General features: G+C 38.5%; 1 protein-coding gene across 7 annotated transcripts in view; it reads right to left on the bottom strand.

The window, feature by feature from the left end:
• The window catches only part of prpf4bb (pre-mRNA processing factor 4Bb), a 47962-nt gene extending 21860 nt beyond the window's left edge, over positions 1-26102 (bottom strand). For all 7 annotated transcript variants that reach the window (XR_007264123.1, XR_007264122.1, XR_002261211.2 and 4 more), the window contains exons 1-7: positions 25968-26102; positions 14126-15352; positions 10929-11099; positions 7768-7929; positions 5485-5566; positions 4134-4344; positions 1754-1827 (exon numbers count right to left, since the gene is read on the bottom strand). Coding sequence is in view for 1 of the 7 variants with exons in the window: in XM_020533667.2 (XP_020389256.1) it covers positions 1754-1827; positions 4134-4344; positions 5485-5566; positions 7768-7929; positions 10929-11099; positions 14126-15352; positions 25968-26068 (2028 nt within the window). In the remaining 6 variants the exon portion in view is untranslated. The remainder of the gene's footprint in view (positions 1-1753; positions 1828-4133; positions 4345-5484; positions 5567-7767; positions 7930-10928; positions 11100-14125; positions 15353-25967) is intronic.

The following is a 26102-nucleotide window of genomic DNA, read 5'->3' as shown; positions in this document are numbered from 1 at the left end:
ACCAGTGTAGATTGCTGAAAAGGTGTGTTATCTTGATCAAGTGTATAGAACTTTTTTTCCAGGAAGAGAGGAAATGCTTCATTTTCAAAAACTGATTTGCTAAAACACAATGTCAAGTGATATCTATGGCATATAACGATTAAGCAAAATTAAGATAAATCTAATTGCTGTTCAAAAGAATCATGATCATTGTTCTCAAAACATTTGTGGCAGAGAACTGTGTATCCTAACCACTTTTCTCTATTTCACACTCCAATCTGTTCCTTTTACCAGTGGAGCAGTCACTCCAGACAATCAAAATATTATCACAACTGTTCATATTCTTGAAGGCTGTTAGTGGACAATTTCAACCCGAGTAGAAAAAACCCACATTCTTAATTCTCTTCAGGCAACCCCACATCTCTGGTAACATCTTAAGGAATCCAAAATGCAAATTTTTAATTGTCTTTATAGCTCTCGTGATAGGGTGCACAATACTACTGAAGGTTGAGAGAAGTTATCTACACAGTTTTGCACAAGCTCGTTACCACCTTTTTTTGGTTTGTATGTCTCCACATGAAAACAAACAATAGTGTTATCAAACGGCTGTACCTACTTCTTTTGCTACCTTTGATTACACTGTGTATTTGCACATTAAGGACTAGTATTCCACTTAAAGTTCCGTGATTTAAGGATTTGGTATTATTTCCAAAATGCATTGCTTTATTTTTTTTTAATATATTGAACCACATATGCTTTCCCATGCTAGCCGTTTTCCATGCACCATGGCGAATGTAGGAGTTACGAAAATTTTCTACTGTGATTTTGTGAAGCTGCTTGGACGTTGCATTTTGTGGAGGATAATTTAGGATAAAATTTTTAGGCTCTTTCAGAGGAAACAGATATAATCCAAGAACTACAAGTGTTACTCATTGGCAGGTACATGACTGGAATTAAAGCATCTCTGAAACTTGTCAGAAACAGTAGGTACCTGATACTGCATAGTAAGTTAGCAAGTTTCTAAATTAAATTTTAGTTCAATATCATAAAAATAAAGAGATGCCCCTAGATACATTTGAAGAAAGTTACTTTACTCATAATGATGCACAAAACATGAATTTGTTTCTCTGTTGTGTGTTACTTTGGCAGTTAATTAAAATTAAAACATTTGGGTTGTATTTACTGAGAAAATTGGGAGAGAGATTAAAATATAACTGAAATATAATTCTGCCCCAACACTTCACAGATTTTGCTTCAAAATAAGTTAGGTGTGAACATCTTTCACAGCAGAAAAATGTAAAGACAGAAACCATGCGCATGAGATTTAAAGAGGAAAGCCAAAAGGTCAGAACAACTATGGAAGAAATCATTTTGGAAACAAAAACTAACCCAGTTACAAGCATAATGTTTTGATTTTGTACATTCTTGCCCTGCAACTTGGAAGTGGCATTCTCTTGAAATTTCAAACATCAGGCATGACACACACTCCAGCTTACCAACCAATAAAACAACAAGGCTTTTGCAAGGGTCACAACTTTAGATTTGGTAGCAACAAAGACTTAGGCTTTAAATGCCGTGCTTACATTTGAAGTAAAATGGTCTGGTTGGAAGTTCAAAAGATTCTGCTCAACATAATCTAAGAATTGATATTTGAAGCACTATAAACTATTAACAGTTAACATTCATCATTTACACTCAGGGGTGAACGGGAACTGGCTTGACCACAACCTTTGGCAATGCATGAACACTTTAGAAAAAGGTAGAACATACATACATCAAAGTAAGCAGCAAACATGTCATCAGATTCAGTAAACATATCTGGAACCGTTGGCTTTTTCAAAGTAGCTCCTGCAAATAAAATTAAGTTCAGACAGGATCTTCAAATACAAATCTAACACTGCCAAATAGTACAAATTCATTTGCACAGAGAGCAGAGAGAGAGAAAACACAATCTGTATATTTAAACCATCAGGAAAAGTACCAACTCTCAAAAAATGTATGCGTCATACTTTAAAAATCAAATTGCTGGAAAACGTACAGACTTGAAAAGGATGTTGGAGGTAAAATACAGATGCAAAGGACGTAAATTCTTCAACATAGGATTCATTTCTTACCGCTGGGTACAGAAAACATACCATTATTGCACTGATTGCAATTGGGCGCACTTCCATTGTCACTGCTTTAAGTCATGCACAAATTAAAAGTTGTGCACTATGACTTTTATTTGAAACCTTTTTAACGTGCTTCCTGGAATACTGGTAGGAATGGTTTTTCTTGCAATGAATATTTGATCAAAAGTAACAACTGTGGTTTGAACAGGGAGGGATGAGTTTGTTACTAATTTTGAAGGTGTAGCTTTCCTATGCTGCTTCCTAAAAATATCCAGCATAGATTTCAGCCAGCATCAAAATGCTTTGTGTCAACAACAGCCAACTCCATTATTCTCTGTAGTACATCAGACAGAAAACTGTACATTACCAACTAAAATGGGCAGATCCTTAGATAGCTATAATGGCCTTGAGGGCATTCATGACTGATTACTGAACCAACTTCACTGGCTGGTGATGCTCACCATTTGTCTGCACCTGGCAAAAATCCTTGGTCATGGCTAATTTTACTCAAAGACACCTTGATGAATAAATCATGTTAACTATGCTGGGTTTTATTTGAAGCCACGTGCAGCAGGTGTTTTCTCAGATTAAATGGGAGCTGTCTCTTTGATGGACACTTCTTCATCTACTCGGTGATGGCATAGTCTTAAATGACTAAGAACTCTCGGGTCGAGAATGAACCAAGTGATACAGGAAACAAAGCTTACAAATCTGTTTCAGAGCCACTAGCTACTAGACTGCCAGAACCGAGGTAAAACCCTGAATGCAAGCTGAACCTCTAATTGCTGCAGAAATGATGAAAGCCTCTATGAGGTACCCTTCAAAGTTTCATTTACTGACATAGCTATAATGAAGTGATCATTTAACTATCCCTGTCTATACGATTCCCTAATGGACGAAGAAGGATTTCATGCCAAGCAGCAGTTTCCAGTTTCTGCACTAGGATCATCCAAACATGGATGACAGTTTAGCAGCCAAGATGACTTTTCAGAGAAAATAGGTTGTTATCTATGTCTGCACAGGTGAGAACTTAATTTCACTGTAAAATCATAATTAAAGGAGGAAGATGCAATGGTAATCAGTAACTTTAAAAGGTATACTGCACATGATGGATATTTTAAATCTGGAAACCAGAATCAACCAGCTCTACACTGGAGGTCAACCCAATTAACTTATCCCTTGGCAGACTATAAAGTAATATATCATGAAAAATTATCAAAGAACCCAACAGAGCTACGAATTAAAAACAAATAATCCAGGCTTTTCTCTAAACCCAGGAAGACAATGGGAGAAGATACAGAACGGTTCACAGTAGTAAGTGAAATAATTTTTGGTGCCAAATTCTATTCTTTGTTTGGACTGAACTGCTGCTCTCAGCCAGGGCAGGAACTTAGGAAGAGATAGTAGGAACTGCAGATGCTGGAAAATCTGAGACAACAAAGGTGTAGAGCTGGATGAACGCAGCAGGCCAAGCAGCGTCATAGGAGCAGGAAGGCTGACGTTTCGGGCCTAGACCCTTCATCAGAAAATTTTCTGCTTGGCCTGCTGTGTTCATCCAGCTCTACACCTTGTTATCTCAGGAACTTAGGAATGCTGGTTTCAGTGCCCCTAAGATTGGATGCCAGAAAATTGGGTCCCAGTCACAAGCAAACTACCAATCCATGCTGAACCAGTATAACAAATGTCATCCGATGACAGTATTGGACTTGGTTGGATAATCCCACAGCGTAAAAACCAAATAAAGCTCAAACTTGAAGTACTATAAATTTGGGGAAGGTACGAAAAGGGACTTGGCCATCACAGAACTAGAGCTTGGCATGAAGCCAATATTGTTGGAGTGCAAAAGGGAACAACTGAGTTAAGCAAGAGGGGTAAAATAAATAAGTTGTGCATGGCAGCTTTATTTGTCTCATTGTCGAAAATGGAGTTGAGACTACAAACTTGAAGTGAAGCCAGGAAGACGTTAAATGGGGAATAACGTTCAGGCTGCAATATGTTAAATAATACTGCAAATCCAATCCTAGTCTCATTTCTGAATCCCACCTTCTTTTTGCTCTAGTGCCATGAGGTTGCGTTTAGCATTCACAGAAGCCTCAAAGGTATCAACATTCTCCCTTTCGTACTCCTTGACATCAGCTGCAGCTCGCTCAAAAATGTCATCAGGAGAAGGAGAGCGGCTTCTAGTGCTGCTCTGAGGACTGTTTGGTTCAGACAATCCAGACATGTTGCTGTCTTCATTTGGGTTTCTATATTTCTACAAAACAAGAGAAACGAGTTTCAGTTACAAACGTTGCCTCATCCTCGGGTCTTATTCTTTAAGGTTATGCTTTAAAAGCAAGACAACCAGCAAAACTTGAACATGCAAGAAATGAAAAGAACCGCTTATCATAAATATAAAATACGCATAGTCTGTAGATTGAACTCATTACGGCTGCATATGATTAGATTCATAAAAACATAAGTAAATTTAGAACACAAGAAATTTGGGAGTAAACCTCCGACACCACAGCATAAAAGTACCAAACTGTGTTGTTTCATGGTGACAAGCTGTAAAGTTTTCAGATTCAGCTCTAGATGAATATAAATCAAGACAGGTTGCAGGGAAGAAAGATTCTTAATTTTTAAAATGATTTTGAATAGATCACACAAAGCAGTACCAAGTACAGGTCTGATCTCGATACTAGAAAGAGGATGTTAAAGTACTGGAGAAAATACAAAAAATTCAAAATTGCCATCAGAATTCAGAGGGTGCAACTATCATTAGAAGATAAGTTGGGAATCATTTTACTGGAGAAGAGATCAAGAGGAGACCTGACAGAACTCAAACCATGAAAGGATTTGAAAGGGTGCCTGTGGAGAAACCACTTCTGCTTGTGGGGTTATAAGATACCAATTAACAGATCAAATTTAAAAAAAAAAAGAATGTATTTACCTGAAGAGTGAAAAGAATGTAGAATTCATGAAGCAGATAGTATCGATACATAAAAAGTCATAATACATACACAAGGAAGAGGTGATCGGAGGAAAATGAAATCAAGGTGGAAGGTGGTAATCGGTGACTGAGGATGGTCACTCAAATGACATATCAAAATTAAATTTTACCCCACTCCCAAGTTAAACCACTGACATTTTCACAAATGCACAGCTCACATCATCCATCAAAAAAGGATTTAACAAGACAAGATGCAACTATAAAGTGTGCCATCTTCTAGTTTTTAAAATTTAGGATTCCGAGCCATTTAATGCACAAAATGTCTCTTTGGAGCCAAGAGAAGCCACTTGTAGCAACAACACTAAATTGTTTCTTAAAAAAATAATTACTATTTCTAGCCAAGGAAACAGACAATAGATTCTGTTTTGATTTAAAAGTAGAAACTAAAACTTGATGCCATACCTGAACAATTGCCAGTCTCTGTTCACGCCTTTGTTGGATAACGGCTTCTTCGTCTTCCTCCTCTACATCAAAATCCTCAAGACTAAAGGCAAAAAACAAACAGAAGTGTTACATACACAAAACGAAGCTAAACACAAGTTTAAAACAAGGCTTGTAAATCCCCATATGATTTATCTAATATTCAGTTTTGACAGCAATATTCTTCCAAATCAGGATGGTGTAGGGTTTGGAGGGGAACTTACAGGTGGCTCCATTTTGCAAGTTTATTAATGTTGCGTAAGTTGCCACACCCTCTACACAATTAACTACATCTCCCAAATTCGGCATCAGTCATAAAGCTTGGAATGGCATTTCTGATTTAGAGACCAAATATTTTGAGGAAATGATGAACATATCAGCACAAATCCTCTGAAACACCACCTTCCAACATTTTCCAGTCCGAGCAGTGACTTTTAACATCTATCCAGTTTTATATTGTAGTCAGCTATTTATTCTGCTCCCTATCCTTTGATTCCACTTTTCAACCTTCGTGTTGAATCTATTAGGTGCTTCTTTATCAAACACCTAAAAACTCAAATATATTATAACTACTCCTCTAGTCTGCTCCTTTTTCTTCAAGTACCTCAAGAAGGTTGTTAAAGCACGATTATCTCTTTTTGAAAAACTTTACATACAACATTTAAAAATGTATTGTGATCCCAGTTGATGGCAATACTGGGCAACTAAGATCTCAGTGAAACCTGGCTTGATGGATTACAAAGTTCAATTTTTGCAGTTGGTTAGTCACTGAACGTACTACACAAGGCTACCAATGTTCTTTAACCCTAGAACAAAATTTATCATACCAAAGAAAGAAAAACAAAGCTATATTTATGGCAGTTTAGAAAGATCTTAAAATAAACTGGAAACAAAATTTCAACCTGTTTCCCAGGAATGTCTTTTTAACAGATACCCAATTCTGGAGAAATAAATCACTCCTATCTCAACTCATTAATTGCTGACTTGACTAATTCTTTCTATTTGTCCTTCTTGGACTGCTGAGACAGTTAGGACTTTACAGTTCTGCTAGCAAGAAGTTCCCTTCAGTTCTGATGTTTTCAGCTGACAACTTGGCATCTTCTATATAAAATCTGACAAATCAGATTTCTGTTAGGGTGACCGCTCTCCTGACTAAAACTCCTGCTCTTTCTGAACTGCACCTTAAGTAGAGGCCTGTGGTTCAATCACTCATGAATTCAGCACAGAGACAGCTAGACAGCATGGAAACAGGCCCCTCGGTTCAACTCGTCCATGCCTATCAGTTATCCTAAATTAATCCTAACTTAGTCCCATTGGCCAGCATTGGCCCATATCCCTCTAAACCTTTCCTATCCATATACCCATCTAGGTGCCTTTTAAAATGTTTAATTGTACCAGCCTCCACCACTTTCTCTGGCAGTTCATTCCATACACGCACAAACCTCTGCATGGAAAAGTTGCCCCTTAGGCCCCTTTTAAATCTTTCCCCTCTCACCTTAAACCTATGCCCTCTAGTTTTGGCCTTCCTCCTCCCTCTCCCTCTCCCCCCACCACGGGAAAAGACCTTAGCTGTTCACCCTATCCAGGTTCATGATATTATTAACCTTTATAAAGTCACCCACCAGCCTCTGACACCTTAGGGAAAATAGACCCAGCCTATTCAACCTCTCCCTATATCAGCAGTTTATCAGTTAAACACCACAGATATCCTAAGCATTTGACTGAACCACATGCTTTGTTGGAAATGTTTTCAGGTTGCTGTCCTAAATGGTTGACATTTTAAAACAAAAACAGTTGCCCTCACAGAACTGAAGCCAATATCCGCTTCTATTTAAGAATCAAATTTCTAAAAATGATAATATCTTGTACATTTTTATCACAAAAGCCATTCGTAAAACCAATAAGCAGCAAAGAAGGATGCCACATTAAACTACAAACAGAAAAGCTAACTTAATCACAAAATCTTAGTTTTCAGTTCTATTAAAATAAGTTGATAGTGGAGGAAAGGCCCAATATTTCTAATAGTTAGCACTTATTTTGTGATTTGCGAGCTAAAATTTCTCATCCAATGGTACCACATTTAAGCTTCCCTGTAAATAACAGTTATGCTGCGTAACTGAGCAGTGACCACCTTTTCCCAATTCAACCACTTATGTTCAGCCTGCATTACTCTGGATGGAGTTACATTTTGGCCTGTCTTACATAAATCCTCATACTGTATCGTGTTCTATTATTGTAGCACACTTTTAAACAAAAAAATCTTACTTTTCGTCAGAGGATTCTTGTTCAACTTTCATTCCTTCAGAAAGACTTCCTTTAAATTTGTCTTCTTTGTCCCTGCTTCCACTTCTACGTCTGCGTCGATCTCGTGACCTCGATCGCCTTCTGCGAGATCTGCTTCTTCGATTCCAGTCTCTCTCCAGAGACCTATTAGAGAAAAAGGTAGATAGGTATGCTAACTTACCATGTCTCAAGACGTAATGTGAAATTCCAGAAGCCACATATAAATGCAATCATAACAGTAAAATCAATAAATTTTAAAATGCACAAATTCTCCAGTTAAAATGCATCACAAAGTAAATTCCCAAGAAAGTAGCACAAACATTGTTCCAGACCTTTTTTTTTTGAGCGTAGCAGATTTATTTTTCACCAACTGCCGGATCTCCGTGAATTAAAATTTACATTGCCGCTTGTTCCCAAGTGTATCCACAAACATCCACACCCTCCACCAATGATGTTCAATGTAAGCAAATGTGTACTATCTGCAAGACGTATTGCAGGAGTTCAAAGACCCGGAGTACTTTCCAAACCCACAACCGCTTCCATGTAAAAGGATAAGGACAGCAGATACATGGGAACACCACTGCCTGTAAGTTCCACTCCAAGCCGCACCATCCTGCTGTGGAAATGTATCGCCATTCCTTCACTTTCAATGGTCAAAATCCAAGAATTCTCCCCCTGATGGCACTGTAGATGTACCTTCAAGTAAGCATCTCACCACCACATTCTCAATGGCAACTAGGGACGAGCAATAAATCCTGCTCAGCCAGCAAAGCTCACTCCCAAGAGTGAACAAAAATAAAAATATATTTTCCACTGCTAGGTTTGGTTCTAGCAAGGATCGCCGCACCAACTGCGAAAGTATTAATCTTTTGGTGGTAGTAACAAAAGGTGGAATGCACTGTGTTGCCAAAGAGAAGAAAATGGCTTTACACGTCAGTTCCCTTAATGACCCAAGATCGTGCCTAGACACAGAACCAATAAACTCCCCAAATGTACTGCAAAGAATAAGCAGATGTCACGTATTTGTAAACAACGTTTGACAAGGTGTCACAGGAATCTCAGTAAAATTGAGGTCAGTTTAGAGATCAACTCACCCAAAATCTAGACGTGCACACAGAAGGTATTATACACACACACACAACGAAACATTAGCATTGCGAAAAGGGCCATAAATAATTAATGATTCAGGCAGGTCAATAGTCCTGACAGATGAAGGATTGAAATTAACACAGTGAATTGTGAAGTAGAAGGAAAGATAAACAATAGAACTATGGGCAGAGTGACTTAGTGGTATGGCAACTGTTCTTCTCAAGACCGCAAGAAACTACAGAGAGTCATGAACACAGCCCAGTCCATCACATAAACCAGCTTTCCATCCACTGACTCCATCTATACACGCTGCTTCCTCAGGAAAGCATCCAACATAATCAAACATACCTCCCATCCCAGTTATACACACGTCCAAACTCTTCAGTCGGGCAGAAGACAGAAGTTTTAATATACACAAAAAGATTCAGGAACAGCTTCTTCCCCACTGTTATCAGACTTTTGAACGGACCTCTCAAGTATTGTGATCTCTCTCTCTCTGCACCTTCTCTCCAGCTGTAACAGTATTCTGCACTGTGTCGTGCTACTCTAATGCACTTTGTATGGTACGATCTGCTAATATATCATGCAAAACACTACTTTTCTCTGTATCTTGATACATGCAACAATAAATCAATTATTATGGTTCACATATACCAGTAATTAAACGCAAGACAGCAAGAATTATTCTTAAAAGAGAATGACAGTCTGTTTATAAACCTTAGAATCTAGAGTAAAAATAGTAAAAAAAAATCCAGACACAAGGCTAAACCAATACAACCTGTGGTTAGACCACAACTGCCTCATTTTTCAATCCCACTCTAGGAAAGTTATGAAGTTACAGAACAGAGAGTTTTAGTTAGAAGAGAGTAGAAACTAAAGTTATGAGGCTGTCAGATGGAGTGTTATGAAGAGCTTTGATCAGTTGAAAAATGCATAACCATTTTCACACACTGAATTGCAAGCAGAGAACAGACTCATCACCAAAATGACAAAAAGGAGTTGTTTTGTATAGAAGAATATACAGAAGGTTATCAATGTACCTTGTAAGCAGCAAGCCAGAAGGTACCACATGTGCTACACCCTTTATGATACAACACATGCATGGCTGAGCACAAAGTTAAAAAGGAACTGGGAATTCAGATATGCAAATCACGAACAACAGAAAAATTTAAAGCAGTCAGTGGCTGTTAGGAATCAGAATGCCTTGTGAGAGAACAGTACGAGAAGCAGCAATAAAGGAAATTAGACATTTTTTAAAACTGCTAAGTTTAGTCTAGTGCATAAAACCAGATAAGACTTCCAGAAAACTGCTGACATTATCTTATAAAATTCTAGGATTGTCATTTCAGCAATTAAGACTAACTCAAGCACCCATTTCCAAAGCATAGAAGGTAACAGGATAGGTTATGCAGAAAACCATCCTTTCCCATTTCCATTGCGCAGAAAAGACAAGACGTTCAACTAAAACGACAACTTTGCATGCTAGGAAATGTTTTAACCAATTAACCTCAGGAAAGATAAAAATTGTGCACAGAATTTGATTTTAAGAATACAAGATGAAAATAATATCTCTAGAAACAACTGTAGACAAAAAACAGCAACTTAAACTGAAATGTTCGTTCTATTATCCAACATGCACTGTATTCAGAAATTTCAGTACATTTCAAAAGCAAATTTAATTTGCACCTAATTCAAATATGTTGCTTTTTGCATCAAGTTTAAATCAAAATTGATGAATCTGGTAAAAACAGGAAAATTGAACCATCCCGTCAATGTACTAAGAAGTGAAGAGCCTGAACAGAAATGCTCAATTCTTTGGATTAATCAAGCTTTTATTCTGCAGCTTAAAGAATTAAATCTTGTAATGCAAGTATCAGATGAAGCATTTCTGTTATTGTAATGCTGATTATTAATATTTATTTTAAAATGTTGGTTATGACAGAAAATTAGTTCAAATCCAAATTATTCATATATTCCGGAATCTTACAATCCCAAGATACAATTTGTCCCCAATTACCCAGAAGTTTATAATTTCCAGAAAAATATTTAATTACCTCCTCCTTGATCGACTTCGTCTCCTTGGAGATCGACTTCGTCTGAGGAGTGAACGAGATCTCCTCCGGATAGGAGATCTGCTGGCTCTTCTCCGTGCTGGAGACCGCCGACAGGAGCTTACATCTCTGGATCGCTCTAGTCTACTTGCTGGTTCATCTCGTGACCTTGTTCTAAAGTTGACAAACAGAGAATACTTCAGTAACAAATGCTGAAAAGTTGTTAAAATATGAACACAAATATTCTGTGTGGGCTGGCTCCAAAGCCACAATCAAACTGTTCTGTTGCAAGGATATAACTTGAGAAACCCTCACGCAAGGCCACTTGCAGTCAATGTGAATGCTTCATCAAATTATGGCAGTGTATTCTAACTTGAATATGCATTAACAGGAACCATATTAAAACACCAATGGAATTTTTACAAATTTAGGCCCCAGAAAATAGAACTTATACTTCCAGTTAAAAATGCTAAGTTCCAAACTTTTAGAATTCCTGCAAAGAATGCAGGATAACAACATTCCTTCTTTAACACCAGAATGCTATGGACTGTTATTTATTTACATGTTGTTGAATGGGAAGGTTTTTCAGAATTATAACTGATCAGTCAGAAATGGCACACTGTTGAGCAAAACAAAAATCAAAACATTAACACAACCCAATTCCTTGTAAGCTTTAGCCAGTGTCTCTATGCTACTTATGAACCTTCAGTAATCTGCGTGCATAGTAACACCTAGATCTTTTTGCTCAAACTCTTTCAGTACTGCTCCCTGCAAGTGACGTGTATTCAGCATTGGAGCCGAGCAACAAGCATGACACTTTTCCCCCAAATTAAACAATTAACATAGTGCAAACCAACTTCCTAATACATTTAAATCCCTGCATGAAAATACATAAAGATTATATTTTTATTTCTGGATAGGTTCACCCTCCCCAGGTGTTAATTAAGTTGGCTTAGGAAAGGATGATCCCTACTCTAACTCACTAACAGAAAATAAGCTTCCATGTGACCATATTCTATGCTATGCTACTGTTTCACTAGTCACTAGAATTTAAAAAATGTCATGGTTTCTTCTCTCCCAGCAGAGTCCTCTGCAAGACAAGTGAACCTGTGTAAACATTTGCAGGTACATTAACACTTACATCAAATTAAGACGGAAGTAGTCAGATCCTTTTCTGCATTAACATACTAATTCAGTATGGGGAGACAATGGCCTAGTGGTATTATCGCTGGACTGTTAATCCAGAGACCCAGAAAACAGTCTGGAGCCCAGGTTCAAATCCCGCCATGGCAGATGGTGGAATTTGAATTCAATAAATACCTGGAATTGAGAATCTAAATGATGATCATGAATCTATTGTCGATCATCGGAAAAACCCATCTGGTTCACTAATGTCCTTCAGGGAAGGAAGCTGCCATCCTCACCTGGTTTTACCTACACGTGACTCTAAACTCACAGCAATGTAGTTGACTCCTAACTGCCCTCTGCTGCCTAGCCAGCGACTCCCTCATCCCATAAATAAATAAAAGAAAAGAAAAGTACATGGCAAAGGACACCATTTTAACATGATACAGGTTGCCAGTCAAACAGCGTCTGGACTACTGCCCTTTATTTTGGTCTACCCCCTTCCCACACCTTGATTAATGCTAGCTTGTCCTTGGAAAAGGTTCTGAGGAGTCACAAGAACAAGAACAATTCCTGGATTAAAGAACCTTAACTATTCAAGAAAGACTCAAGAACGATAGTAATTTACAGCAGCAGAACAGGAAGCAATCTGATCAAAAACTATAACAATTCTGGGCTAGGATATTGTGCCTATTGAGAAGGATTATTTCAGTTTAATAGATGGAGGATGATGAGGGATATAAATTTAGTCTATGGAAGAACAAGAATAGACTCTGTCAGGTGGGTCTCCTTTTCCTGAAGGATAGCGAGTCTCTGGAATTCACCGTCGCCGAGAGCATAGGTGTTGCATTTCTGCATGCCTTGAAGGGCTGAACCAGTCCTTAAAAGTGGCAATGATCTCGATACGGAATTAAATTTTTTAAAAAGGTAAGTGTCATAGGTCAATGTGATCTATTGGAATAGTTTTGATCACTTGGAGGGTCTGGAAACAATTTTCCAGAAGAATATTTTCCTTAGTATTCTGTGTTTTGTCTATTTGCAGAAACTTTTATCTGAGGGGTGAGGACAGGGGACGAGAGAAGAAAGGAAGCATTTAGTCTGGACACACTGGCCAAACTGTGGTGCAGGCTCAATTAAACAGTTGGTCTTTCCTGCCTGGCAATTGTGTACGTTCACGTGTTCCCTTCACTAATGGTGTCCAATCACTACGTATAGCCAGAGATTTTTGCCCAACTAACTGCAAATTAATGCTTTTATCTCAGAGTACTCAACATTTCGGCTGTAATATTAGCTTGGTACAGTATTCCGAATTCATCCATATCATTCCTGACAACATCGATACCTGACAAATTCTAGCTAGATGTTGAGGAAGGATTACTCAACCCAAAACATTAACCCTGACTTCTCTCCACAGATGGCACCAGACCTGCCGAGCTTTTCCTGCAATTTATATTTTTGTCTCAAACTCTAGCTAGACTTTGGACTACAGAATTAATCTCCTAAGCAAGCAGTTGTCTAGTTTATCTCCATGTTTGAGACATTTCAGACACACTGAAATGCTGACTGCATTACCCAGTCAGTATTTTGAAAGTATGTATAGTTGCTGACAGGCAGGAAAAGACCAACTGTTTAATCAAGCCAGCTCCACAGTTTGATGGCCAGAGCATCCAAACTAAATGCTTCCTTTCTTCCCTCACCCCTCAGATACAAGTTTCTGAAGATAAACAAAATATCTAGAGGTAAGAAGATTCTGCACATTATTTAAATTAAATAGTATTTAATCAGAATACTATTCCGTTACAATGGGCTTTTTGCAGTAGGTTCAAGGTCAAATGTATGAGACCTCAGCGCAAACTGTCATAGGTGCTGTACAATCCAAGTGTCCCCAAATTTGTGCTGCGATGTCAAAGTGCTAACCAAGTTGAGAGCAACAATTCTGCAATGCCTCGCTCAATGGTAATAGAAAAAAGTAACAATGGAAATGGCTGCACAGGAAATACATGATGAAAACTGATATATTAGAAAGTTAACTACTATTGTACATTTGACTGTCTCAAATAAGGGTGCTGCATTACCTTGGAGACAAAGCTCTTGTTCGTTCACTCTCCCTCCGCCTCTGTTCTATAGATCTACTTTTAGCTCTTCTTGGTGGGGACATATTCCGTGAAGGAGACTGACTCTTTTTAGGCGCACGATCATTAATAATGGGTGATCGGCTATGTTTGGATGACTTTTCTCTATGTTGTTTTGGAGAAAGGCTTTTCCTTTTGGGAGAAAGTGCATGTTTCTTGAGTGGTGATCGATTCTCCTTCCCAGAAGGAACATCCTTGGATGGAGACTTCAGAGACTTTTTTTCCCTCTCCATCTCAGATTTTCTAGATCTCTTTTCACGGTCTTTGGACTTGGATCTCTGACTTCTCTCTCCTGACTTGCTCCTTTTCACTGGAGGAGATTTTGATTTTTTATTCCGTTCCTTTGTTTTGCTTTCATTTGTTACATTCTTGCGATCCTTTGACTTTGTCCCATCTTCAGCTGGAGTTGATTTTTTACTCTTTTCTTGAGATCGTCTTTTCACAGATGTTGGAGACCTTGGTTTTTCTCCAGGCTTACTGCTTTTGATGGGACTCCTTGAACGCTTTCGCTCGTGTGATTTACTTCTTGTTTTCTCTTTCTCTTTTTTGTGTTCCGAACTCAGCCTATTTTTCTTTTTCTCAGATTTGGTATGTTTAGTCCTGTCTTTTGATCTACTTTTACTTCGTCTCTTTGAAACAGGCTTGGATTCTATGGGCTCTCGTTTAACTTTGTTGTCCCTAACAGGCAAGATTTCAGAAACGTCACGATTGGATGCAACTCTTTCACCATTCCGAGTCTTCTCGTGGATTTCCCCCTCTTCCTCAGAGTCAGAAACATAACCCTGCAGAATTAAACCCATGCCAGACTGAACCTTCCCTCCCATTAGTTCACTGTCCAATTCGGCTTTTATCATTGCCCTTTGTTTTTCTAAGTCCTCCAAAAGAGCATAATCATCTAATTTAGGTCTTTTTATTGTGTGATCACCATCCTTCTCAAAGCCTTCACTCTCTTTCCTTTTATGCTTTTTATGCTTGTGTTTGTGCTTATGTTTTCGCTCCTTGTCATCTTCTGAAGAATGCTTATGCTTCTTGTGTTTACTCCGATGCTTGTGTTTCTTTTTCTTGTGTTTAATGGATTTGCTTGCGGCTGTATTTGGATCTCGATTTTCATCCGACACTTCCCCATTCTCTTCATTTCCACTTTTTTCAGAAGAATCTGCAGCTTCCTGACTGCAAAAATAGAAAAGATGTTTAACCAAAGCAATGACAAAGATGCTTAGCAGAGAGAAAAATAAACCAAGACAATTGGAGCTTACTTTTAGATCTAAACATTCATTGCAATAGTTTGGCCGTGATTCATTTTTTACCCCCGCACAAAAAACCCTCCAAAGCAAAGCATCGACACAGCCTAAGGAACACTATTCCATAACCAGCCTGCACACCACCACAGCCAATCACTAGCAGCTCTCCAGTGGTTACATAGCCCTGAACATGCCAATGGGATTCATGTACAGCCAAGGAGCATCCCACAACTTATCTTCAAGGTTTCTGCAACATTTGTTAAGGGTCTTAACTTCTAGTTTGCAAGAGCATACATCAAGAATTTGCTCAAAAATAATGAACATGCATCTACAATGCATTATCAAATGAACTAGTAACTAAGAATGAACAGTACTTCCACATTCACACTGAACACCTCATTGCACAAACAGCTTAATAAACTGTGGGTGTTTTGAATTCAGTTCCTCTGCTGAGATTGAAACATGCACGAACTCTTTAGAAACACCCAGAATACCTTGCCTGTACCCCAATCCAAAAGCTGTGTGTGTTATCTTTATTTTTCTGGGTACTGTACTTAAAATTACCCTGACATTTCTTTAGCAGGTCTTGTGACACTGCCATGCCATACATGATTGAACTGAAATAGTACCATCAAGTGGACTTCATTTCTTTTTCTTGTAACTTCTCACTTAATTTCTATTAAAAATGAAATATTGAATTTTAATATGGGCTCATTTCTGATGTTAAAATACAAATTTAATAAAAGATAAATCAAAGAGAAAATGAAAACAGAAAACTAAACCCCAATTAAGCTTGTGTCCTTTTCTGTATAAAGTTAAAAATAAAGATATAGGAGCAGATTTCAGTCATTCAGCCCATTGAGTCTGCTCAGTCATTCAATCATTGCAGATGTGTATGGCTTCATAACGAACATACTACAGTATAACAAAAGCTTCCAAGACGTACAGGAAAGAAAATAATTAGGACATAATGTAATTTCTTGAACTCGGAAAAATAAATAAAAACAACTGTAAAGTTCAACTTAGAAAGCAGAATGTGAAACGCTTGATCTGCTTTGTGTATGACTATTTTCTATTGGTGCAAATTTGGACTGAGCTGTTCATATTTTTGTTTTGTGATATAAAACCACAAAACTTTGGAACACGAGACAAGTTCTGAAGCTTGTAAAACAAAAAAAAAAGACTTTTAAGAAACGGTCCTAACCTTAAGTACACTTCAATTTATTTAGCTTGAATAGTGGACGATCAACATCAACTGATTTTTCCTATAACATCAGGACAATGGACAAATGCCGACTTAAACTGTAATTTACTGTAATTTGTATACACTTGTCTTCAGTTTTCCCACACATTCCAGGGATTTAATTTGTAAGACCACAGAAATAGGAACAGTTGGCCATTCTGCCTCTGCCATTCAACAGGATCATGGCTGATCTGACATTCCTCACATCCATTTTCGTGCTGTTTTCCTCATAACCCTTGATTTCCCAAATGATCAAGAATCTAAGTCTTAAAAAAAAAAGCAAGGTCTCTGCTACAACAGCTCTGTGATAAGGAGTTCCAAAGATAACCTTCAGAGAAGGAATTCCAACTTACTGCAGTCTTAAATTGTCACCACATGATTCTGACACTATGCCCTCTGGTTCTAGCCTTTCCCAAGAGAGGAAGCATTCTCTCAGAATTTAACCTGTCAAAGCCCTTAAGAATCCGACATGTTTCAATGAGATTGACTGTAATCTTCTTTCCAATGTGGAACAGATCAGGGAACAGCTGTTTGGGAGGTACAGTGTTGTGGACCTTTAACTGTGGGATTAGTTTTTCATGTTAAAAAAAGGGACATGAAAAGATTCATGGGATTCTGGGAGTTATGCATACCGGGACTGTGTAAAGAGCAAGATGTTGAATTCGACAAAAACAATTCAGTGAGATAACAACAGTTGCACCACACTTTAGGCACTCAGTAAGGATGCTAAAATACTTTTAAGTACAGAAAAGATTCATAAGAATGCTACCAGGAATAAAAGATTATAGTCATAAAATATTTAGGAAAACATTTGGAAAGGAGAGAAGACTGGGCATTGCATCTAGAAAACAAAATCTGTCCCATGAGTATACTGTGAACAAATTAGTTTTAAAGTAACTTAATTCTTAATTGTGTTAATAGAATCAGAGTCATACAGCATGGAAACAGGTCCTTTGGCCCAACTCGTCCATGCTGATTAGGTTTACTAAAGTGAACTAGTCCCAGTTGCCTGTATCTGGTCCATACCCCTCTAAACTTTGCCTATTCATGTACCTGTCCAAATGTCTTTTAAATGTTGCAATTGTACTCACCTCTATGGCTTCATCTGGCAGCTCATTCCATCTATACACCACCTGTGAAAAAGCTGCCCCTCAGATCCCTTTTAAATGTTATGCTCTTACCTTAAACCTATGCCCTCTAGCTTTGAATGCTCTATCCTGGCAAAGACCTTGGCTATTCACTTTATCTAAGCCCTCAATTTTATAAACCTCAAAAAGGTTGCCCCTCAGCCTCCTATGCTCTAGGGAAAAAGGTCCCAGCCTCTCCATATAACTCAAGCCTTCCAATCTCTAACATCCTTGTAAATCTTGTTCATTTTACCTTGGTGTTAAGAATTTGCCAGAGCAGAAAAATTTCTAGTGAAGAACCACAACCCAGAAGCACAAATGTTTTTTATTGCACCAGACTCTTACTGAGAAACCAACACAAGCTGTTGTTTTGCTTGGATAGGTAGGTCTTGAGTATGGACTGTCCTCTATCTTTTTCACATTAGACTGCTTTAAATGTGGGAATACTGCTCATTTGTCTTTATAGATACTTTGAATGCACTAACTGCCTATAGAAAAATATAATAATGATGGTTAACAAGTAACTTTCAGCATGATAAAAGAAGCAGAGAAAAGAATGCTTCTGTGTATCTTAAACAGCAGGGTTGAAATTGATGCAATTTCTTAACAATGCACTTGTCAGACAAGACTTGGGATTGCTGTGTCCTGATCTGGTCACTTCCAATTTATTAATGTGCTTTGGGAAAATATGAACAAATTAAAGAGACAAATCATTCCCCACGCAGAAAGAATCAATGAAGAAAGATTAGAAAAACTCAGATTAGAAAGGCATGAAAAGATGAGTTTGGAAACAGGAACAACCTCACTGAAAACACAATAGTAAGTAGGTATTTAAGGTAGCCTCAAAGCATGATTTCAAAGTAACTCAAGGAAACAGGTAACAGGATACATTAAATTGTCAAAATAAAACATACCAGGTGTACTTCTTTCTTAAAGACAATAAAGCTGCCAAGCAAAATCACAAAAAAAAGGAGAAAGTATGCAAATGAAACAAAGACCAGTACTATGGCACTACATTAATAAGTCCAAAGAATAAACGACTCATATCATTGGTTCATCTTAGATTCTTATAAACTGGAAACAGATTTCAGATTTTTAAGAAAATACAGATATTGTATCAGTGATATTCGTCAGTACCCCACGGCTTTACTTATTTTAAGATATTTATGCACACCAATTATGGCCCTTCAGACCATCAAGACTGCGCCAACATACAATGCTTCTCTAAACTAAAAACTTCTTCTTGTCAATTCATGTATCTGTCAAGATGCCTCAAACATCATTACTGTATACAGCTCAATCAGCACCTCTGGCAATGCATTCCAGGCATTCAGCACTCTAAAAAAAACTTGCCTTTCATATCAAAAAATGTGCAGGTTAGGTGAAGTGGCCATGCTAAAATGCCCCTATAGTATCCAGGGATGTGCAGGCTAGGTGGATTAGCCATGGTAAATGTGGGGGTTGGGTCTGGGTGGGATGATCAGATGATCAGTGCAAACTCAATGGACCAAATGGGCCCTATCTATACAGTGGGGATTCTATGATCTCCTTTAAAGTTACTCCCTTTTACCTTGAATCTACATTCCCTTGTAATTGACATTTACACCCTGGGAAAAAGACTAATTATCCATGCCTCTATTTTGTAAACTTCTATCAGGTTACCCCTCATCCTTCAACATTCAAGTTAAAACAAACCTAGTTTTCCAATCCGTCCTCACAGCTAATACCGCCGAGCCAGGCAACATCCTGGTAAACCGTTTCTGTACCCATAGAAAAGCATCCATATTCTTGTAGTGTGGTAACCGAAGCTATAAACAATATTTGGAATGTGACCTAAATAAAACTGTGCAACATGACTTCCCAGTCTTTATATTCTACGCAGCCCCCGCCCCCACCCCCAAAGTTCGTTATTCTCCAATCCTCTCGGACCACTCCTGTGACTAAAGGAGATCGAAAAATTCCATGCAATTCCCTCATCTGTCTACCTCAGCATTTTGGGATGGATCCGATCAGGTCCTCAGGACTTGTCTTCCTTAACTCTCTTAAAAACACAACACCAACAGCTTTTTGTACAGTGACGTGCCCAAAAATACAACATAGCCCCTCCCGAGACTCACCATCCACCACGTCTTTCTCTTTTGTGAATACCAATGCAAAGTATTTAGTAAGAACTTCACCTCCAGTCCCATAAATTCATTCATATCTTTCAGTGGACCCACCCTTTCCCTAGCTACTCTCTTGATCCTTATACAAGAATAAAACACCTTGGGATTTTCCCTAATCCTGTTTGCTAAAGATACTTCATGGTCCCTTTGAAAACTCCTAATTCCTGAGAGTTTTTTCCTGCTCTCTTTGTATTCTTCGAGGGCTATGCCTTCAATTTCCTAAATATTACATATGTTTTCTTTTTCTTTTTGACTAAGCTCTCAATTTCTCAGATCATCCAAGGTTCCTGAATCTTGCCATACTTATCCTTTATTTTCACAGCAACATGCTGGTCCTGAACTCTGATCAGCTGGCCTTTGAAAGATTTCCACATGCCAGATGTGAATTTACACTCAAACAGCTCCCATCTATATTACCCTATTCCTGCCTAATATTGTGGTTGTCAGCCATCCTCCAATTTAGTAATTTTACTGGAGAACTACTCTTATCCTTATCCAAAAGTAACTTAAAACTAATAGAATTATGGTCACCATTCCCGAAATGCCCCCAACTGAAACTTCAAACACCTGGCCAGGCTCATTCCTCAATATCAGGTACAGTAGAGACCCTACCCTGGCTAGAAAATTTACATATTGTTTCAAAAACCCATCCTGGGCACACCTAACAAATTCTTCCTCATCCAAGCCACTAGTGCTAAGTGAGTCTCAGTCAATATAGGGGAAGTCAACATAACCCACAACAACCCTGTTGTTTTCACATTTTTCCATTATCTGTCCTCACTTCTGTTCCTATATCATTCACTGGCTATTGGAAGACATGTAGTACAATCCCATCAAAGCGACTGCACCCTTCCTATTCCTGAGATCTACTCATGGGACCTTGCTGGATGAGCCCTCCAAGGTGTCCTCCCTCATTAGGGAGAATATCACAGCTGTAATCAGTAATCCAAACTCCTTCCACCTCTTTGGCATTCCTTTCTATCACACTTGAAACATCTAAATCCTGGAAGGTTAAACAGCCAGTCTTGTCCCCCTCTCAACCAGATCTCTGTAACAGCTACAATATTATAATTATGTGTATTAATCCGAGCTCCAATTTCATCTCCCTTATCCATCATACCCACACATTAAAACAAATACACTTCAGATTGCCAGTCCTACTGTATTCGATAACCTCCCTGTCTGTTGCTTCTCTTAGCCTTACCAGCCTCAGTCTCAGACTCTTCGTCGGTCATTTTATTGGCTGACCTAATGCTGTGGTCCCCAGGTAAGGACAGCGATTTCCTTCCAATAAAAGGACATTAGTGAGCCAGATGAATTTTTACAATAATTGGCAGTGGTTACTAGACTAATTGCAGATTTGTAATCAAATCCAACGGTGGAATTTAAACCCACACCCTCAGACCATTAGCCTGGGGTTGTGGATCACTCGCCCAGCAACGTTATCATTATGCCGCCATCTCCTCACATGATCTGGATTTTTAAAAATCTTAATGCCAAGCTGGTTGTAACAACAAAATGCTTGATGCAAACCTCTGAATGTAGGCAAGTACTCAAATAAGAGAGAATCGTAATTTTGTGTTTCCTTTGAAATCCTATAGAGCTGTGTTTATATGCAAGAGAAGCAAGAAATACTAAAACTTGACATTTCTAAATTTATTTGATTAACCTACACAAAAACTGTCCAAACTAAGAGCTTATTTCTGGCAGCCAGCATCATTTAAAAGTGTTTCCATTACAGTATTGTGGAGTTATTCACAATGTTATCCAAGTGAACTACTCAGTACTATAGTTAGAAACAGGGATTTGACTACCATTTTAAGGTAGATCTGATAGTGCAAAAGCTACAGAAGCATAAGATTACTTGCATAATCCATCTTTAGCTTCATCACATCCTCCATCCACGTTTTTCTTAAGCACTTTATCATTCAACCTATTCCACGATGTAAATAAACTTAATTTCCCATTTCCTCTGGCTGTCCAAATAGTGTGTCCTGGTACTCCATTTGTTTTATAAATAAAATCTCTCTCAATTGCACAAAAAAAGGTCAGCATCTTTCAATTACAAGATATGTTCTCACCCCACTTCCCAAAAGTCATTCAACAGCATATAATCAGTAGCTAGGTTACTAATAATCAACAAGCATTGCCATAAAAGCAACGACAAGTGCTCCATGGTCTATAATAAGCACTGGAAGCAAAAGAGGTTTGTAATCTTTACATTTTTCCAGGGAACAGAAAAGCAGGTTGTAAGTCTATCACATTACCTTGATTTTTTTTTACATACCATCTCAACAAATAGGAATCAAGTGTGAACAGAAATGTTTGAAGTTCTAAAATTTCCACAATGTAACTTTAATTCAGCCAGCAGTATCCCTACGTTGCATGCCATAAAGATGTGTTACGTTTTGTAGCCTAAAGAAAATCAAGATCAGAATGTATCCCCACTTGTCTCTTGATGATCAAGTTTGGCCTAATTCAAACTCCAAGATTCCAAGGAATAGATAAAATGGGGTAGAAAGAAACTTTTTAAATAAATGCTGCAGTTTCCACCAAAATTTTCTCTATGCATCATGAAATTCTAAAATCAAATATTGGTTTTCTATATCAACACTAGTTAAATATTCACCAAAATCACCCACCTTTCTAAGTAATGAAAGTTCATTAGGGCCTATTTCCAAGCAGGAATGACCTTTATTTCAAGGGTTCCAGATGCATGACTTTTTGTTCGCAATGGGAAAAATGGCTTAAATTTACTGCCACTAAATTTTGTGTATTCGCCAAACAATTCAAAAACAATCCACAAGCTTGTTATAAATTGAGGTCTAGGTAAGCTAACTCAAGTAAATCCTTAGGACATATTGTCTTTATCTAGGTGTGTTGAGATGTATTTTGTGAAACACTGATAACTGCTACGAGAGACAGACATAGGAAGTATCATAAGGTCGGAAATAATCTAACATCCTGTCCATTATCAAGAAGGGTGCAAACAACAGACAAGCAGATGAAGGGTCTAGGCCCGAAACGTCAGCCTCTCTGCCCCTATGATGCTGCTTGGCCTGCTGTGTTCATCCAGCCCTGCACCTTGTTGTCTCAGACATGAAGTGTTGCTTCTATTTCAGGTCAATGGAAGCATTCGGTTGCAAGCTTGAGCATCATCTCTACAACAATAAATTCAGTATCAATGTGCCAACATGGATTCAGATTGGGAATATCCCATCTGTCCTGGCAATGTAGCTAAACTTTGTATTGGTTTCATTGTTTACCACTTTGCCTTAGTTGCACTACAGTAGTTCACTACCTTCTCAAAGACATTATATGGACAATAAGTGCTCACATACCACGTAAGAATAATTTTTAAAAATCACTCAAGGATAACATCAGAGTGAGGAGAAAGCAGGAAATGGATGAAAAATGGGGTGGGGAGGGGCAGAAGACAGAGTACTTAGGAAGAGGCAACAAGGTGCAGGGCTGGATGAACACAGCAGGCCAAGCAGCATCATAGGAGCAGAGAGGCTGATGTTTCAGGCCTAGACCCTTCATCAGAAAAAGGAAATTGGGTTGCCTCAGGAATCCACGTTGGGTCCACCACTTTAACTTAAAATGAGCAGGAATCCTGGAGGAATGGAAAAGTGATTAAATTTTCAGACCGCCCCAATCCAGCAGATAGTTGTAATTAGGAGGCTGCTCAGACACCATGGAATTAATCGAATGTCATTTGCAAACAGGCACAGCAATAAGTTTGAAACTCAATTGCATATTAACACACAGCACAGTGAATGGACAAAAACAATACACAATATATATTTACACCTATTGCATTTAGAATTATGATAGATGATTTGAGATTGATCAATTTCTTAAACATCAGTAATTATCTGGAGGTGTTTTATAAACTAATCCTGAATCATGTCAAATATCAAGTACTTTGTGATCTGGGGATATTAATTCACACAAAGAAACTGAAGCATCTCACCAATGAATTACAGGTTCCCCAACCTAAATGTTAACCAATAAGTCAGTCAACGGAAGAACCTTGCATACCAATCATATGAAAACCAGCAACCTGTTTGTTATACGAGCAAGTGTCCATTAAGTCCAAGTTCAATTTTCTTACTTTACACTAAGATTCCTATAAAGTCAGGTTAAAAGAGGTTGAAGCAAATCTGAAAAAATTACATTTCACAGTAAAATGTTAAATTCATCATAATTGGTGTTTCTTGTATTCTGAATTTTAAAAATACATAGAATGTGGTTTAAAATGCAGAGTTTAAAAAAAGGAGTTTCCATAATTGTAGAAGCAATGTTTGTAGTTGCTTAGTAGCAGTGAATGTATTGGTGAAAAGATAGATATATTTTTGATTTCTGGCCTGAACTCAAAGACAAACTCAAATGCCAAATTTCAAACAAACAATCACAACAATTTATGCTAAAGAACAAAAACAAGCTGACTGGCTCAACCCTGATTATTCCAATAGCAATGCCTCAGTCAAGCAACAAGGAACCATGCACTCAAGTTACAATGTTAAATAAAAAAAACTTGAGAGGCTCATGCACATACATTTCGTTTACAGATCACGGTACCTCACTTCTAGCAAGTGTAATTGAACCACATTCCAAGTGTAGCCGATTATCTTAGTTTGGTTGTTAGTGCGGCTATTTCCCTATGGTATAAATTGTTGAGTTTGTTTAAAATTTGGCAATGGGTTTATCCCAACAAGTGCTACATTTGGCAGCATCTCTTTTCAGCAATATTGAAGCCATTTCTACACACGAACCATGCCATGGTATAGCTAAACATTAAAAGTATTTGAGATATTTACAAACAAAAAGGGAGGTAAAGTAAAATCAAAAACGCAAGTTGAAATTATTTCCACAGTGGAAACTAGTTATTCACAGGCTTGCTTGTTGGAGTGTTAAAATGTCAGCCTGACTTCTTTTGTAGTAGTCTTTGACCAAGGTTATGAACCCCAATCTGCAATTGAAATTAACAAGAGACTATACAGTATACTACAGCAGGTGTCACCTTTCAGGTTAGACATTAAACAGGTTCTGTCAGCCACCTCCAGTTGTTAGGAAAAAATACATGAGAAGCTCTTCCAGTGTTCTAGCAAATAATTGTCATTCAAACAACACCAGCGAGAGATTATCTGCTCATCACTCTGTGCTTAAACAGCTGCCATCTTCACATACTAACAGCAACGACTACACTTCAAAAATAATCCATTATTTGAAGTACATTGAAATATTCTCAGCATCTAATCTGGCAACATTTAACCAAGTTGATTTGGTTCAATGCATGGATGATTACTCTACTTTGTCAGTGTTCCCATTTATATAGAAAAAAACAACTTTAGAAAAAATGTTACTCAACATAGTTTAGTAGGCCAACTTGGCGATCCAATCGAAAGAGACAGCCAAGTCACTTTAAACAAGAAAAAAACTTAAGTTGGAAAATAGGTAGTAAGGCAAAGTAAACGGCAAGAATGATCAATTCAGAATAGCAGGTGGGAGGATTAGAAAACAATGATTTTTTTTTAAATGCTCGAAACCCTCAGCACGTCCAGACAACGTCTGTGGAAGTGGGATTAACGCGGAGGGATGGAGAGTAACGAGAGACCTGGGAGGAAAGCGAAGGGCGGAGGCACCCGTTCTCCCCATAGAACAAACCAACTCCGCCCGCAGTTGCTCACATGCTGAGCGAGGCCCCACTCAGTACCCGCTGGTTCTCAGCGGTGGGAGGGACGGGGAGGTGGAAACTTCGTGGCCTTAGAAACAAGGCGGAAGAGCGGCGCGGGAGTCCAGAAGCCTGCGGTGGGAGCCAAGAGAACGCCTGCCGCGGCCGTGTGTGTGTGAACACCGAGGCCGCTCGTTATTATTTAAACCACAAACAGCGCGGCCGCCGCGTACCGGCTCTCCCACTCACACACGAGGTTGACCGGAACGTTTCATTGTAACGGCTGCCGCTAACTTAATTCTATCCGCATCGGTAACGAAGGTTCCCCTTACTCTTCCTCCAAGGTAGCCGTCAGTCGCTCATTCCGGCGCCAGTCCGCCTCTTCCTCCTGGCTATGAACGTCCGCCATTTCGCCAGGGCCGCCTTTCACCATCCGCTCGCCTCTAACACTATCCCACAATGCCGCC

The sequence above is a fragment of the Rhincodon typus genome, chromosome 2 (assembly GCF_021869965.1).
Source record: "Rhincodon typus isolate 14 chromosome 2, sRhiTyp1.1, whole genome shotgun sequence".
Lineage (NCBI taxonomy): Eukaryota > Metazoa > Chordata > Chondrichthyes > Orectolobiformes > Rhincodontidae > Rhincodon > Rhincodon typus.
Note: the sequence above shows the minus strand (reverse complement) of the source record. Positions and strands in the feature narration are given on the sequence as shown.